The sequence below is a fragment of the Dermacentor albipictus genome, chromosome 1, assembly GCF_038994185.2.
Source record: "Dermacentor albipictus isolate Rhodes 1998 colony chromosome 1, USDA_Dalb.pri_finalv2, whole genome shotgun sequence".
In the NCBI taxonomy this organism is placed as follows: domain Eukaryota; kingdom Metazoa; phylum Arthropoda; class Arachnida; order Ixodida; family Ixodidae; genus Dermacentor; species Dermacentor albipictus.
Genome location: NC_091821.1, coordinates 209,964,465 through 209,982,794, shown reverse-complemented (window position 1 = coordinate 209,982,794; position 18,330 = coordinate 209,964,465). Strand labels below are relative to the sequence as shown.

Below are 18,330 nucleotides of genomic sequence, written 5' to 3'. Positions count from 1 at the left end.
ACTTTCAACAACACGTAGAAAAAACTGACCACACTTTTACACGTGTGCGTCCATGTAGTGCAGAGTCAGTCGCATGGCATAGAGAAACAAGTGTTCTTGTAGTTTCTATAGAATATGAGAGAGAGAGAGAGGGGGGGGAGGCAGGGAGTCTTACTGCAGGAATGTACTTAATTTAGAAATACAGCTTCGCAATAGTCTTTGGTGTTCCCTTGATGGACTCAAAACAATTTTGCACACTTTTCACTCACTATCGGCAAAATCTAAACCATGATCCCCGGCATCCTTTGCGTTAACCAGAGGCGAGGATATAGAATATGAAGTTGAAAGGTAGCTGTCTGAACTATAGTGCTCAGTTTTCTCCACCTCTGACTCGTTTGTACTGGCCATTGTTACTATGTGCACTCGTGCAAGACCAGATTTCTGGCTTCTTGAACCATGATGTTGAGCATTTTTAACCTTCTTGCAACTAAACTTTCGCTTTGATATTCACCCACATCCCTTAAAGTAAGGCACTTGGCATGACGAGACAAAAATGTTGCATGAAGAACCATATTGTCAAAGGATGCTGCCTGGGTTGAGTGCCTCATGTGCACAGCATATGTGTGCTTCATCCCTGGCAAAATGCTCAAATGACGGAAAATGTGCAGTCAGCTACGTTATGCTTAAAGTTTCGAATTGCCAGTTCTCATGAATTTTCTTGTGGAGTGTATGCTCCAAGTTGTAATTGACAAAAGATAGTAGGCCATTTTGCTATGTTTTGACGAATATTGTATCTTTGTCTCTGACATTCGTGACCAATATTCTCACTGTGGCATCACTTAATGGGATTTCAATTTAGTTTAGATTGGAAACATCACAAAGAAACAAGACAGACTTGTCCTATTATTTGTTCTGTTTTCTTTCTAAATGCCATGTACCAACTAGTCCAACAGCAAACTCTCTCGAAGTTCAGTTTAATACATTGGACAAATTCTGATAACTTTCTAGTTTATTGTATTCGTTTTATATAAAACGGGAAATAGTTTTTAGAATGAGTTTGAGGTGGTAGGTAGCACTGCTGCCTATCATTCTGTGTTCTCACTGTCGCTTAGGCAGGTTTTGTGTCTTAAATGGCGTTTGTGATTTCCCTCTTAATGGTAAAATGTATGAAATGGGACCATTCTGACTGCAGTACTCTGTTGCTGTAACATTTGGAAATGGAATTTGCTTGCATCCTCATTCTATTCTTCTGTTTATTGATGTTTGCTCTCCTGTAGGGTAACAGTAGTACAATGCAATTTTCAGGGTAGGAGGCCGAACTGGCTCAGTGTTGACTTGCCAAAGCTGTCGAGGTCGGGGTGTGAAGGTGACATTCAAACACATTGGCCCAAACATGATGCAACAAATGCAGTCCACTTGCCCTGACTGCCGGGGTGATGGTGAGTGTCGTCTATAAGTATGCATTTATGATGCACTTCCTCATCATAACAGCAACATTGTCATCGAGTAACGTCATCAGTGGCAGAGTTGCACAACTTCTAAAGCTCACTGAGATGTTGGAAAAATTAAAACCCTCTGTCCTCCAGACAACTCAACCAACCACCACTGCAAGTAGCAACTATGTTGGGAGACTGGTGCTGGCACTCCTGTCCACATGGTAGCCTGAAAAATGGCTTGTCAGTTTTAAATGACAAGGGCATATTCACTTGGCCTTCAAGGTATATCTTGATCTGTCTGGAAGCTAGCTGGGCATTGGTGCCTTACTATAGCATGCAATACCTGGTCTGTTGTTCTTGCCAGTGAAAATGCAGCTGTAACCACTAATATATGTATGTACCATTGGTATTTAGAGTGCTAAGGCTTAGCAAATGACGCTGTAGCAGGCCATGTACTATGTAATTGGTTTTCAACACAACAGTGGGAGTTGCATGGTAGGCTTTAGCTTTCTGACCACGAGCGAAGCTTTCGTTAAAGGGCAATGTTGAATACTGCCTTCATAACACGCACAATGCCACTGCAGTACTGGTGCAGGCAAAGACAGGGTCTTTTGTTATTTTCCGATAGATTTTTCAAGCTTTCAGTTTTTGTGTGTAAACAATGAGTGCATTGGTGAGCTGTATGCAGAAACCATTCCATATGTGATTTCTGTATTTTTGTGTGTGTTTGAACAGGGGAGGTGATCAACGAGAAAGATGCTTGCAAGAACTGCAAGGGTCGCAAGGTGTTGAAGGAGGTCAAGTACATAGAAGTCAATGTTGACAAGGGCATGAGAGACAACGAGCGCATAGTCTTCAGAGGTGAAGGTGACCAGCTGGTACGTCTACTACCTGCCTATCTACTGAAGAATAATTGTAGACCGTGCTGTCGCTTTACTGTATACAGCCACAGGTGTCGGTAACAGCTGTGAATTATGCTACCTTCTGGATTTTAAGCATGCAAATGGCACTGAAGTGTCATCATCATCATCATCAGCCTGGTTACGCCCACTGCAGGGCAAAGGCCTCTCCCACTGAAGTGTCTGCACTTCTAAATATTGTTTCAGCAGGAACTTCAGGAGTGTAGGGTTCAAAGAAGACCCTGCATTTACATATCTTGTGTCAGGCTAGTTTTCATTGAGCACATAGTTGCTTATTCATTGTTACAGCCCTTGAATGTTGTTTTGCTATTGCACTGTGTGTCATGGGCCTATATGTCATTTCATCAAGCCGTAGTTCTTCTGCTTGTGGGCAGCAGTAACTGTTGGGTGTGGCTTCTGTGCACATATGCCAAGCAACTATGGCCAAACTCAGTATCCCGAAACATTCTCTTGAATTTAGAAGTCTCCCCGATGAAACTCGGAGGTGGAAACTCGTGCTTCAGCCGCTTCGACGCAGACTCAGCTTGACGCTTACGAGTGGCCTCCAGTGTGCAGTCTTCATCGGTAGCTTGCGTTCGACGTCGACGATTACTCGCATCTGCTCTTGCTGCCGTTCTGTACTTTCACACAAGCACGTTGTCATTGGTTATAGTCGTGTCTGCGCTGTCGGTGTCTCGCCTCATACTCGGCTTGTTCTTTGGCTGTGCAAACAATGCGTGGTCTTCCCATTTCCCCCATTTTTGTTGGAGTTGCAACTCTTGCAATAATCTACCTCTGCAATGCACACTCTGATTCTTACACACCGCGGTGGCTACAGTGGCGCACATCCCAGTGTTTTCCGCCACAACTGCTGCGCCGTTGTATAGAGGGCAAACAACAGCAGACGCTGCAGCCGGCAGCAATGGCGACCAGCGTGGGTGTACTCCCCTACTGCGCAGGTGCGGTGCACGGTGAAATCATGTGTCCTTTCTTTCACCTGCGCCATACTATTCGTTGTCTTTTTTTTTTTTTTCACTTTATGGATGTTAGCCAGCCCAGATACCCCCCTTATGAGACCACGCAGCACCGCCATATTTTTTGTTCACTTTACGGATGCTAGCCAGCCCAGATATCCCTTCTACGAGACCACATATAGTGCTCATTCATACAGGTCTGTCAGGTAAACAGCTACGCTGTAAAAACTTATCAAATTGAAGCCTACCTGTCAACGTTTACAAAATCTTTGCCGAGTAAAATTGACGATTGACGAAATGAACAGCCAACAGCTTGAGCAGTAAGACAATTTATTGCATTTTCCTCCAGAATTTAGTATTCTTTGCCTTCGACTGTAGCGTTATTCAAATTTCTAGATTGACAGGTCTGCAAGAGAGTTCAGTGAGCTTAGGAAAGTCTTTTAAAATGTTATGCACCTCTCATAAATAATCTATTGTTACTGGTTTTAACAATACTTGGATGTAACGATGAGCAGCCATAGCACCGTGAACTTTAGTGCGGGCTCAAAAGGAGGAAGAAGTTTCTTACTACAATGTTCTCATGCCACATTATTGGCCATTAAAATTAAATCTGGTTGCTAGGTGTCTGCACTGAAAGAAACAAAAAATGTGAAATTCCAAAGAAGGTTTTTTAAAATGCTAGTCTGCGCATGTGCTGCGCATCCCACACTGCACGAATTTGCTACATCACCAGCCTCGTGTACCTCTGTCCCATATCCCTTCACGTCGTTTGAAATGCGAGTCGACTGTGCCGACGTCCAAGGGGTGGAAGGGAGACCAGAGAGGCGCGCGAGGGTGACAAAGATGTGCCATGTCGGGGTCCAGAGAATACAAGTGCGGCGACTCTCGGATTCTTCCCCCCTCCCCCCCAAGGAACTTAAAAAAAAATTTTTTTTCCTCTTTGGCACGCGCACTCAGTAGCCAGATTTGTCATAACTGACAACTCTGCATGGGAGCATTGTAGGAAGCTGTTTATCTTACAATAGAACTCAGAAAAGTTCAAACGATGGCCGCTCATAGTTATATTTGATATGTTAAAATCGATGTTGTTATAAGTGGGTTGGACTGTATACCATTAGGGCCTGTCGGTGCTGCATTATCCAAGTACGTAGTGTATTGCCAGTTGCAGTGATGTGATTACTGCGCCAATTGCTCCACGCAGCATGATGATGTGTCTAAAATGTGTCTAAATTTTGGAACAATTCTTATAATTTCTTCCAAGTCTACGTCACGACGCCATTTTGCAGTCTTTTTTCGAAAGAAAGGACAAGCACTTGAAATCTATCGTTCAGTCTCCCACTACGTTTTGAATGTTCTTGAGAGTCAAGAGGCTAGGGCTCTGTAGTTTAAAAAAAAGATGGTCATGATAATGCAGGGGGGCTATGACACCTCAAAAGGCCACTGACTACATACTGAACAGATTTGGATTACCGTATTTACTCACATAATGATTGCACTTTTTTGCAAAAAAAAATGACGCAAATTCAGGGGTGCATATATTACGTGCGTTAAATTTCCAGTGAAAAAGAAATTTTTTTTCATCCCGCGTTTGCTGCGGGATTTTGAGTCAACAAGCAGGCGGCTGCCGCTGAACAGTGTGGGACACCAAAACAAAAATGGCGGCCGGCGGAGCAAGCCGAACGTGGCAAACTCGGATTTTTTTTCTTCTCGTGAGTACATTACGCGCATTGAAACAATTTCATTCCATATCAGTAATGAATAATATCGTTAATATCGGCAAGTTTGCAACAATAACATAGCCATGTCCACTTTGAGGGAAAAGAAACAGAGATGGGCGCGCATAGCTGCCAGGGACATAGAAACACGCGGCAGGCATGCTGCGGAAACTGCGGCATTTGTCTTTACTACTTATCTAATATGGCACGTTTCCACTAAGGGTGGGCGAATATCTTAGCTGTGTTACAAGTGTCGGCATATGAATAGGGTACACTGCTAATGCATCAGGGTAAATGCGGCCACTATCGTCGCTCGCGATTTGTTGCGTGCCCATAAGTGCAGACGAGAAGAATCGAAAGGTGCCTTTTTTGTTGTTGTTGACCAAAACCATTATGAAGCCTACAAATAAAGCCAAGGCAAGTTTGGTTGTAGCTTGTTTTTTTTTTTTTTTTTTCATGGAAGTGCGGAAAGTGATGAAAGGAATGAAATGGGGCATCTGCTTAACCCTTTGAAAGTCGAATTATTTTGAAGAAAACTTTCCCAGCTGGTCAAATTACTTTATTGCGGATCTTGAATGTACAAGATGTATAAAGTTGGGAATAAATTGTAACAAAAAATTAGGAACAGTATTTTGGTGTCGGCATCACTCAGAACTGCAAAATGTTCAATAGTATTTCAAAGTGTGGTACTCCTTGAAACACGAGTCTCCGCACAGCCGCAGAGAGCGAGAATACCTCATGAGCGGCGGTGATAAACGAGCTAAGAGCAGCGCCAATCAAGATAGAAATCAACTTTCACCGCATCTGCAAGAGAGTGCCGACAAAGAGAAAAATGACGTTTCGCGCGCCTCCGTTGCGATCACGAGGCGAAACCGAAACCGCAAAAGGGGGGTTGCCGCAGTCTGCGCGACGACACGCTGAAGCTAGAAGTCAGTTATGTTTATCTCCTCAAGAAGGTAGCACAAATTTCAAAGGCTTCTTGCAAGTCCAAAGAGGTGGCAGCACCTCCTAGTAAGCGTGCATCGTCATTATGGCGCAAAATTTCAAACGGAGGGTCGAAACCGTACCCGTACGGCAAAGACCTTGCGGGACAGAAAACCGCCGCCGTACATGTACGGCGAAAACCGTCAAAGGGTTAAGAATGTTGGGTGCATGCAGACCGCTTGGTCTTTTTCACAAGTATAACTGGAGCAGTGCACGGGCTTGAAGATTCCTGGATTACCCCTTTCTGTAGCATTTCACGAGTTTGTTTGTCGATAATCTTGCACTCCAGCAGTGATGCTCGATAGGGTTTTTGTCGAATAGGCTGCGCCGACCATGTGTTAATTCTGTGCTTGGTTTGAGACGCAGGAATAGACGGCGCGTTATCCTCCTGGGCTAAGTCGAAGATACTTAAGTGCTTAGTTGGAATGTTCACTAATGTACGGCGCTCATCCGTGCTGATTGACTTGGTAATCATAAGAAGAATCTTTGAGTCTTCTGAACAAGCGCCAGCTGGTTTATGTGGAACATCTGCGTGCACGGTGACTGGCGTCGACTTGTGCTCTTCGAAGAAAGCAAGCATCGTGCCAGCGGGTACCACTGTGTTTTTCACCTGAAGGGTTCACAATCCATAATTTAGAACGCCGATATGCCACAGATGCAAGAGAATGTGGCAGAAAAATGTTCTTCATGCACGTGACACGCACAGGCTCTACTGTGGCATCAAAGGCCTGATGATTGCTACTAGCACAGCCCACCAGAACGCACACAACGGACAAAGCAGGCACGAGAGTGTCCTCACAGGCATGAAATGCACCGTACCGTCCTTGCTTGGAGCATCCTGCCTGAGTTCGTACCAAATGTCGCCACTTACAAACATCTCCCCTGTCTGGCAATCAACTGTGGCACCGCAAATTTGTAGGAAATCAATACCTAATATAACATCAGGTGAGGATTGGTGGAGAATGGTAAATTCCGTCATGAAAACTTGACCACCCAGTGACGCACCGCGCAAACACCACCAACAGGCTGCAACAAATCTCGACTTACACCACAAAATGTTGCAACTTGGTTTCATTGAAAGACCTCTTTGCGTCCTAATAACCTTTCATATGCAAGGCTCATCACAGAAACAATAGCACCAGTGTCCACTAACGCCATTGTAGACACACCATCAACAAGGACTTCCACTTTGTTCTTCAACATAAACACAGGTGGAGGCGTAACTTTCAGCAACGAATCTCCAGAGACCTCACCTCCATAGGCTGCGCTGTCTAGTTTTCCAGCAGTGGTGGCCCTGAACGACATTGTGGTGAAGGAGACCGGTGCAGTCGAGGAGCAGGAAGCGGCATCGCGCTACGGTGTGAAGTGGGGGAGCGGTCCCAGAAGTTTCTTTGCCAAAACTTTGTGTCAAGACGATTGCGCCATTGAAGGCCATAGGGTGTTGGGCGCTTTAGCTGCAAGTTGATCGTGCCGAGGCCTTTGAAGATGAGGACAAAATCGGAATATGTGGCCAAGAACGCTGTAGATGTAGCATGTATGTAGCACGTAGGAAGCGAACGGCTTCTCTGGTAGTCGTCGGAACAGTCGGGCGCTTCAGCACACCTAGGACGAGTGACTGGGTCGTAATGCGGAGCACTGCTACTTGTATGTCCAGAGGAACAGGTGTAATGAGGGTTGAGGTTCAAATCGAGTATCTGAAGTGCAGTTCCTGCTCAATGCCAGTGGGCGTCGGTACTCTAATAAATCTGTGTCGTTGATCGATGGATGCCACACTTTTGGAGGGGGAGAAATGGCCGGGTCTTGCGAAAAGCAGGCGTCGAACATCAGGCGGGTGACGCGCCGTCTCGTTGTGGCTTTATAACTCTTCGCAAACGATCTGTCTTATGGTCTGCGCCAGGTCAAATGAAGAGCTCAATTCTATACTGACCACAGTGGTAACAATGGCCAATCGGCCAAACTTTGGTGCTATTTGGCGCATCTTCAGTGCCTTGAACATGTGGCAGTGCTTCATGATGTCTGACATTGAAGTGAGACTGTTCTTGCCGATCAGGACTGCTATACCCTGAAGTAGGTGCCCGACTTTGTCTTCCTCCGACATTATTGTGTTGGCTTGCTTGCACAGTTTCAAAATCTCCTCAATGCAGGTAGTGCAAGTCTCACCTGGTAGCTGTGCTCTCTGTGCCAGTCTGTATTCTGCACTTTTCCTTTTTGCTGAAGCATTTCTCACTGAATCACTGAAGCATTTCTTTAGCTCAACGGTGATACGCTCCCACGTCGTGAATAATTGATGACTTTTCAAACCATGTCAGGGCAGTGTCAGTGAGTGCGAAGACAATGTTGGTTAGTTGGTCGGTAGTGTCCCAGTCGTTGGACATGCTTACTCATTGGTAATGCCTAAGCCACTCGTCCACATCTTCACCTGCTTTCCCGGAGAAAACCCAAGGTTCTTGGTAGGAGCGCCACGTACCAGCAGGCAAGGATCCCCGAGAAGCAGGCATTAAACCCTGAATGTCACGCCATTGGACATGTCGGCAGGCAAAGGTGGTAGTCTGGCGAGGCAACGAATCTGCCGAAGAATAAATGGTTCCTGGTCCGTCATTACTTCAATTACCCTGCAACCTCCACCAAAGCTGTTAAGTCACGAAAGAAACAGGGTTTACTTAAAAGGAATCGAGGCTAGCCTGAGATGGGGCAAAACGTCCTTCTCTTCCTCGTGTTATCCCCCACACTTCTTCTTCCAGTTATGCGCTACATTTACTGTAATAATATGATCAATGCCATATTTTCTCAACTTCAGGTGGTCAGTTGTGAACGACAACAAACTCGGGTTTGCCACATTAGCTGTAGTTCACATATTATGACACTGAAATAGTGTTAGACAGTTTCGTGCTGTAGACTCAAGCTTTTTAAACTATCGCTGAAAATTTGCTTGTTTCAGGGCACAGCGGCTATCATCGCCATCATGCCAAATGGCTTTAAATGTGCACATATGGCAGCAGCTTCGAAAAAAATATTAGGAAGATTAAAGCATTAACCAATCAATGTCACTGTTCACCCATGTGTGGCACAAGTTATAACAAGGCACGGGAAGGCTGACTTTGCTTTTGCATACCATTTTGTATGGTGTTCGACGTGCTGTGCAACTGTTGTTCACTGGAGGGCTTAACCATTAACGTCTGATATACATTTCTACCACTGTTTCAAAAATTTTAGGCTTGCATGATATCTGTTTTAGGGTACCAGCTGTCCATTTTGGTAGTATAAAGTAAAGCATGTATGGTGTGACGGTGATAGGCACTCAAGGAATTTACAATCCTTTTTTGTGTGATGCAGCCAGGGGTGGAGCCCGGAGACATAGTTATAGTGCTGCAGACGAAGCCACACGAAGTGTTTCATCGAGACGGTTGCAACCTGTTCATGACCCACACAGTGTCTCTGACAGAAGCCCTCTGTGGATTTGAAATGGTCCTGAAGCATCTAGATGGTAGAGACCTCATTGTCCGGGAAGTACCAGGATCGGTGATCAAGCCTCGTGAGTACTTCGCCTTTGTGGTATTTTTGAGCTCTGAGTGTGCATGGCAAGTAATGACCATGTGATCGTGTGGCTGCTGCTTGCCAATTTACTAGGGCTTGCGTTTTGTGATTTGCGATTTTATTGCAAATGTTTCTACCAAAATGTACTTTCTGGCATACAGTGTGCCCAATGGTGACTATTAAAATGCTTGCAAGTTCCTGCAATTCCATTACAGCTGGCACTTGCAGTGGTCAACACAGCTACATTAATGAAATGGCTCAAACAATCCCTATGTAAGGCCAAAATTGTAATGGTTAATGAAAGCATCTAGTCAAAACTAAACGGCAGAGCATACATTTATGTTGCACACTCAGCCATTTTCTTTGCATCACATTTTACAGCTTAGCGAAATTGTATCTGTGCTAAATAAGTATAGGAACAACAGTAACAGTATATTATTCCGATGCACACAACAGACATTCGTCATTAATTTTCATTCTCTATTTGATAGTTTGACATTGGGATAATTCCGGCATTTTTTTCTAATGCTGTGGATTTCTAATTGCCGAGCTTTTCTACTGTGCCACAACTACCGTATTTATTCGAATCTAGGCCGATAGTTTTTTTCAAATATTCATATTCCAAACTCTAGGGTCGGCTTAGATTCGAGGATTTTAAAAAAACATGCCAGTTTTTCATTGAAGCTGCTAAATATGGTGCATAGCTAGCGCCATCTAGAACTAAAGTCAGTATCGCAGCCGCTACTAGCCGTGCCAGTAGCCAACCGTACACAAGCGAGGTCGCCATTTTGACCTGTGTAGTGTCGGTTGCATCGGTGTGCAGCACGGTGTCACGCGACGGCACCAAGCAGGAGATGCCACTACAGTGCCGCTTTCAAGTGAAAAGTTGTGATAGCTGCAGAGGCATCGTCAAACCTTCAAGCCGGGCGGGACTTCGGCGTTGACGAGAAAAACGTCCGTCGTTGGAGGGGACAACAACAGCAGCTTTTCGCGTGCGCCGCAACGAGGATGGCATTTAGCGGACCAAAGAAAGCCGGTCACCACGAAGTGGAGATAGTTTTGGCCGACTTTGTTCGGACGCAGAAATCAGCTGCCCTTCCAGTGACAACAGAAGAGCTCCATGTGAAAGCTAGGGAACTTTCGAGGGAGTGAGGCCTAACGCCAAAAGATTTCAAGGCCAGCCGGGGCTGGCTTCAGAAATTCATGAAGCGCTTTGGCTTCAGCCTCCAACGTCGCACTTCAATCACCCAGAAGCTGCCAAGCGATTTCGAAGAAAAGCCGATAGCTTTTCAGCGCTACATGCTGCGAAAGAGAGAAGTGGCAGGCTACAACCTTGGGCAAATTGGCAACGCTGACCAGATGGCTGTGTATTTTGATATAGTGCACTGTTTGAAGGTAACAGTGACAAGGAAAACAGCGACGAGTCTAGCAGCGACGACGACGTTGAATGAGCTCTGCATGTTCAGATTCGATAAATGCTGTTTGCATTTTGTGAACGCTGTCCTCGCTTTTTTTGTTCGGCCTACACTCGAGGTAATATATATATATATATTTTTTTTGGTTGGCTTCGGACTTTAGGGGGTCGGCTTAGAATCGGGGTATAGATTCGAGTAAATACAGTAGGTAGGAATGGCGTAGTTCCACATTAGAATATGTATGACTAAAGTTATTAGCCAAGAGTATGCTGACTACAGTTGGTGTAATTGAATTTGCTTTGTACAGGGTGTATAAAAGGCATTCGAGGAGAAGGCATGCCTGTCTACCGGAATCCCACTGAGAAAGGAAACCTCTACATAAAGTTTGATGTGGAGTTCCCTGAGAATCACTTCACTGGGGAAGCAGAACTTAAGGTGAGCTATTGGTAGCGGTATTTGAATGCTCATGATTTCAAAGGAAACTGCGAAAATGGCCAAGTAAAGGCCATTCTAAAAAAAAAATGTTGAAAAGTAACCATCTCATTTTTCAGTGATATCTGCTCAAAAACTGTGCTAACCAACATTTGCTTTACTGTGGTACCTACTTGGAAGTTTTGTGATCCGGTTTTTGCACAAGCCTGGTGTAGCGTAACATGCTTTGTGCATTGGTGTGATGACATAAAGTGCAATGCAGTCGCCGACCGATAATTCAGTCGATGTGCCAAACATTCCGAATAGTTGGGAGTCGCTACGGGATATGCCCGAAAATAAGTTAGTTTATTCCACGAGTAGCCAAAAACGGTCAGCCGTATTCTCAGATGGTCACTTTTGGTGATACTTCTAATTTTGCGTGACTAGAGCAAGACTGGTGACTGCAAACTTCGGCATTCTTGGCACAGTGCTAATCACGCCATTTTAGACTAGTGCAAGACAAGGTGGCATCTACAAGCGACTGCATTCCTAGCATATACTGCGGAGCTGCTGCCGCTTGCCTACATGTCCGGTGCTGATCACACAAAATGTTGAGAAAATCGAATTACAGTATTTTCGAAAGTAATTGTCCAAGAATACGGGCAGACTTTTTCAGTATACAGTGCGTCCAATGTTGACTATTAAAATGCTTGCAAGTTCCTGCAATTTCATTACAGCTGGCACTTACAGTGGTCAACACAGCTACATAAATAAAATGGCTCAAACAATCCCTCTGTAATGCTAAAATTGTAATGGTTAATCAAAGCATCTAGTCAAAACTAAATAGCAGAGTGTACATTTATGATGCACACTCAGCCATTTTCTTTGCATCACATTTTAAAGCGTTGTTGCGTGCACGTACGCTTGCTTTTGGCCTAGATAGCCTGTGAGCATGATTTTCGAGCAATGCCTTTTGTGCTATTCCTCTTCATGCTTTTTCAGTGGTCAGCGCTACCTTCAGCACGCATTATCAATGGGATCAGCTGGCCATGAATGGTGGATGAGAGTGGCATAGAATTGAGCGGAAGGCATCCCTACAAAATCTCACCCTTTAACTCAACCATTGTCATGCTTGCTGCCGCTACAAATAGACAAAAGTAGTTAGTGCGTGCACTGAATTTTCATTAGCAACTACTGGTTGACTAGGCTTCACCAGTTTCTTATTTTAGGAGGTGCCAACGACTATGCAGGCGATGTATCAAAACGTAAATATAGCTATTTCTGCTTCACTTGGTGCACAAATTAATATGCTCTCGTGCAGTCGGAGTTTGAATTATGACATTGGGCGCTGTAAGGTGGCTGAAATTATGGTCATGCTATGGGGTCAGTGGTGGTGTTACAGAGCTGTCTGAATAATCAAGCATGCGTGAATTATCAGATGCGATTGTAGTGTTGTTTTCAGTTGCATGCTTTTGCAGGCTTTTGAGGCTTTAGGAGAGTTAACTGCTGGGCTAGTTGGTGATCTTGCATACTGAACAGATTTTGTGCCAAAGAACAACACACACAAGAAAGACGACGACGCCACAGGTGCTACTTCAACTGTTTAATGAGGGTGAAAGCACTCGACATGCAGGCTGCTTGCCATGTAGTAATTAGTGTGAGGGTGATCACAGTGGTTTTCAGCTGAGCTTGGCCATCTGATTTGCAGGAGCTTGAGGCCTTGCTAGGTGACCGGCCAAGTACTGGGCTGGGTGGAGTGCCTGTTGGGGATCATGTGGAGGAAGTGGACCTGCATGATTACGATCCCAGCTGCCAGAGCCAGCGCCAGGAGGCATACCATGAGGATGAGCAGCAGCCACGTGGCAGTGTGGAGTGTGCACACCAGTAGTTGCATACCAGAAAAATTCAGCCCAGGAAGCATGGACAGTGGAGCACAGAGTGCCGTTTGAGAACCTGGTGGAACGGGTGGGGTTAAAGCTTCCCACTGATGGTGGACTCTACACTAGGGTCAGGGAGCAAAGATTCCCCGTCTCGATAAGCTCCTGCTGTTCATGTTAACAGAAATGTCGTTCCACATGGCTTTTTGTTCCTGGTTAGCATTGAGCTTTTCTTTGTGTGCTCCTATAGCCAACATACGTGCATTAATTGAACATGTGCTGCTGGTGCCTGCTTCCTTTCTTGTAGGCCAGCAGCTGACCCATGCTGACCTTGTAGCCTCTAAATTCCTAGGTTTCACCTTCTGATCCTTCCCATGTAATATTCTTTATGTGCATTGAGGTTTTGACTATAAAATAAAGATGACACATAAAGTATCTTTCATATGTATCTAGGACATGAAAACTAAGTTTAAATGCTGTCAGCCTAATAAAGTGAACTCTCTGCACTTTGCATTTCTTGTAAAAAAGAAAAGGCTTCTGCCACTTTATGAAAGGTTTACAACGGAATGACTAGAGAGTACAGTGTCAGGTATAACTGTGTATCTGTAGTTCTTGTTCATAGTGCAGTTGAGCCTGTCACGAAATTAACTTACTGTGCAGTAGGGGAGTTTCAGCATGTGAGACTTCACTACAGTCCTGTTTTGGGAGGTGCCGTTTTGTAATGGTTTCTGGTGCATTAAATCGTTCGTCTTCTCTGTATGTTTTCCTTCAAACCCACTGAGAGCTCATGGCCTCAGATGCATTTTCGAGCTTTCTTGCGTGATACCTGTAGGGAAAGGTTAAAGAAACTGAGCAGTGCATTTCCTTCTTATGCTTGAATGCATATATCTAGGGGCGTGCAAGTATGGAAATTTAGGTTACAAGTCTTGGCCATTGAAGCCTTGGGGGAGAAATGGATCATTCACACCGGCGACTAGAGGAGGTCGCGCGACCATTTGCGACTCACGATCAAAAAGCGACCGAAGGCGACTGATGTTCACACCAGCAAGCCCGGCTGAGCGCGACCCACAAGTCACAATCCCGGAAATTGTCGTTCTCAGCGAGAACTCTTGGAATTTGCCGCGACGCGGGAGGAGGCCGGATGTAGACACATGAAAGATCACTGCCGGTGCACCCTTGATGGGTTTCAGTTTTGCGACCATGGTCGTGCGACTGAAAAATTGTGCAGAGAGCGACTAGCCCAAAATGGTCGCTTTTCTCGAAAAGCAACCATTTGCGATTGGTTGCTTTGCGACCAATTTGGTCGCGCGACCACTGTCAGTCACCGATGTGAATGAGCATAAAGACAAGTGGAAGTGGGCACTGTTCCAAATCATTCTGCTGCGGAAGAACTGTGGTGTGTAGAAGCACTAGTCCCTTAGCCAATGCATGAGAAAGACTACCCTGCTGAATAATTTCCACTCAATCAGTCGGGAAAGTCCCACCTTTAGGCAGCGTACAAATTTGTCTTGCATTTAACCAAAGCCAACTAATCTCCACTGTCCCCCTACTTGCATTACTTTAAAGCAATGTGCACTACTGCACTTCTTCAATGAAGCCAGCACACCATATGTATCTGGTGATGTGTTGTTACCCTTGTTTCATTACTGTCATTGTGCAATCGCTTTCTGAAGGCAGTTCTTGATTTACAAGCTCATCTGACAACCACCTTCAAGTGGAATTACATGCATGTATAAAATGTAAGTAAGCTTCTCTTTAACCTAGCAGACTGCACTCAAACTTCATATTTCGTTTCATTTTGGAATAGAAAAATATCCCATCTTTAATTTTAATATATGAAGACTGTTTTCGTTGTTGGTTATTCATATTTGATCTAGAAATTTCTGTATTCGAATAAACCCCTACTTTTATCCTAACATAGCTGAGAACAATTCTGCTTAAGGCTGGGATTCTTGCCACAATAGTGGCTGGCACCATGTTACAATTGTTGCCTATCGGTTCTGCAGTACCTCTTGCCTATTTGTTTTTGGTGTTGCCCTTTTCCCGTATGAATTTTAACTATCCTTTACTGGCCTTTGAACTCGGCATTTATAACTGTATTCCATGAGCTTAAGGAAATCTTCGTTAACCTACATTTCATGTATCGAAAGGTTTTCACTTTGTTATATTAAGGAACTTCTGCGAGGTATTTCATAAAGGGTGGTAAAAGAAGAAATTGAGACTGTCTATGATGTTATTTACGAAATACTCTTTCGTCCATGAAGGCAGATGAGTTAGTGATGGCAGTGATGTGGAAGGGGAGGTCGTTCTAGTCTGCTGCTGTGCAAGGAAAAAAATGGTGACACTATGTGCGCTTAGGCGAGCAACATGTAGTGGGTGGCCTGTATGCAGCAATAATGTGTGAAGGTGGTTAATGTAAGGCACGTGGCAAATTGAACTGGTGTAGCCCTTGCGATACAATAATCTTGTGATATGGCGAAAAGTGTCCAAACACATTTCTGTCTTCGATAAGGACATGCTCTTATATGAATGAGTGAATGAACCTTATGGTGCAGTGCTGTATGGATTCTAGTGCACTGATAAGGTAGACCTGATGAGGGTTTCATATGGGAGATGCATACCTATTCTCCACGCTGTTTTTTTTATCTACGTGTCGTGGCACAGCTGCTGGCAAAAAACTAGCTTAAAAAATTGCTTGTCGTTGAGAGGTGGAAAAAAATACCACATTTATACTTTGAAATGCTTGGTTTTGCCCGTAAAAAAACGACCCATATTGTGCCGGTCCCAAAAACCACTTATCGTAGCCAGACCATCTTGGGCTTGTTTGAAAGAGCATCTTTCCGGCTTGCTTTCCTTTCAGAAATGAACCTTCACTGCTGCTTCAAAAGAAAGCCACCTGGTTTTGTAGCTTGAAATGTATATTCTTGCGTTATTAGTTTTTAAGTTTTTTCAAAACGATTTTTACAAGTTGCAAATTTTTGGAGAGACACTGTTGCTGCTACTCTTTCAATTCAAATTTTTTTTCTTTTTCTTGTCTGCATGCTAGTCTGAGTGCAGAATCACTAATATATCCAGTGTTTTAAGGCATAACATGAAATCTTGTAGAAATTGCCAACAAAAATTAACACTGCAATGTTGCAACTTAAGAATTTCATAACTTTGTCTAAATTATAGGTACAAACATTAAAGTGCCAATTTACCCTCTGTGGACATTCAGAAATATGCCTGCCTAATTGTAGCTCTCTTGCTGCTGTGCATTTCTTGCAACTCACCTCCTAATTGTACAAATTCAACATATTTCCACTTTTTATAAGATTGACTTAGGAAAAAGCTAATTGCATATTTGCAGTTGGCATGCAAGATTGAATATTTGCTGAAAATTTGATGTATAGAGTAGACAATGTTTTTCCCGCCCCCTTCTTATATGCTTACATGCTAACAAGTGTATTATAAGGTTTTATTAGATGTGATGTTAGCTGCATCCGAGCACCATTTTAGGTCGTGTTACAATGAGACATTTCTCATTGTACCCTTACTGTAGAATAAGTAAGTGAAATTGGTTACAAGTGTTATTGTAGTACATTAGGTTCAGGCTTCTAATACTTTTGTTTAGGCAGTAATGCTTGAGGCAGGCAAGCCTGGCAGATGCTCAGGCAATTCCTTGGTACACTGCACGTGAAACAAGATTTTGTTCCTGTACCTAAACTGTTTGGTTAGAGGCATGGTGTCCACATTTGTGGACACCATCTCATTGATAGGTTTAAAAGCTAGCTGTCCTCTTCTGCTAACTGCTTTGAATTGTGCAAAAAATGGAAAGGGACCGGAACTGACAACCAATTTTTATGGTACCCATTTTTTGTGTGCCTACAACAGAAATGCAATGTCTGTGTCCACTCCTATAGTGAAAACATGGAAAAATGTTCGATTATTTTTAATTGGAATTGCTCTATCTGCAGTCCCAATCGTGTTCATGAAGTCGTATGCTGAAAGCAATGATTGGTAAATGCGATAGTGATTGTATGTAGTCATTGGTGGGAAGCAGACAAGTGCAGCCGTAGCTGTAAGAATAATATCTTGTTTGTCAACACATTCATGCAGTTCATGTTTTCTGAAGTTATTTCTCGTTATTTCTACAATAATAGCCAAGTGCTTTCGTGGTTTCCAGTCCTCCTACTTTGGTCATATGTAAACCACGGCATTCTCTTTAGCGAGTTTTCAAAAGTAACACAATGCTCTACACATGATACACAGATAAGCGTGTTGCAGTAGCCACCTGTGCACTTTTGATTTTGGAAGCATGGCATTTTGTATCTTGCAGAGTGACCACAAAACTTGGGGTACTCACTCACAAACTCGCATGTGTACTGCACAAAAGCACTACTACCATGCATTGACGGATGACATGGGTCTGCCGTTCACTAGCCGCAGAGCTGTGCTGCCCGTTAGTGTGAACTTTAGTTAGCTCATTATACCCGTCAACTAAAGCTCAAACACCTATATGACATACAGACTGCAATTTTAAACTACGAGTTTGCCAGACTTAGTAACAGCCTACTTTTGGAGAGCAATCTCAATGCATTGATCCCTTTACACGTGGGCAACTTTCTGTGGCAATAAAGGGAAAGCTACGAGGGCATGTTACTGCACCAAGTAGTCTGGCTGCGTTTGGCAGCGCTTTTGGTTTCTTGGAACAGGCTCTGAATTGGCGCTATCTCCTCGTGAGACGGTTTTATGTATGCCTAGATGCGGAAAGGGAATGCCACCATACAAGTCACCTTCAACACTCAGTGGTGTGTTTCATCTTATTAGCTATTTTAAATAGGTTGTTGATTTCCCTTTCCCAAACAAACGCAGATGAAAGTGCTGGACTTTTTCAGAAGTGCTGTCGCTTGTGTGCACTTTGCCCCCAAAGCCTTCCCTTTATTGCCACAGAAAGTTGTCTGCGAGTATAGTACCATGGTTTCACCACAAGTTGGCACAATACCGTTTTCCATGACTTTCTGTGCCAATTAAAAATTATAATTTCTACTTGAATAGAGAACTTCATGCTCAATTCTATCGTTATATATTATGGTATTTTCATTTCTAACATATCCTTACACATTC

The 18,330-nt window shown here is 43.9% G+C and overlaps 1 protein-coding gene across 1 annotated transcript in view; it reads left to right on the top strand.

The window, feature by feature from the left end:
* LOC135906637 (dnaJ homolog subfamily A member 2-like) overlaps positions 1-13,977 on the top strand; it is a 39,166-nt gene extending 25,189 nt beyond the window's left edge. Inside the window, exons 6-10 of the mRNA XM_065438128.1 lie at positions 1,285-1,418; positions 2,151-2,293; positions 9,321-9,519; positions 11,244-11,371; positions 13,056-13,977. Coding sequence (XP_065294200.1) covers positions 1,285-1,418; positions 2,151-2,293; positions 9,321-9,519; positions 11,244-11,371; positions 13,056-13,235 — 784 coding nt within the window. The 3' untranslated portion in view covers positions 13,236-13,977. The remainder of the gene's footprint in view (positions 1-1,284; positions 1,419-2,150; positions 2,294-9,320; positions 9,520-11,243; positions 11,372-13,055) is intronic.
* Positions 13,978-18,330: the final 4,353 nt, after the last annotated feature.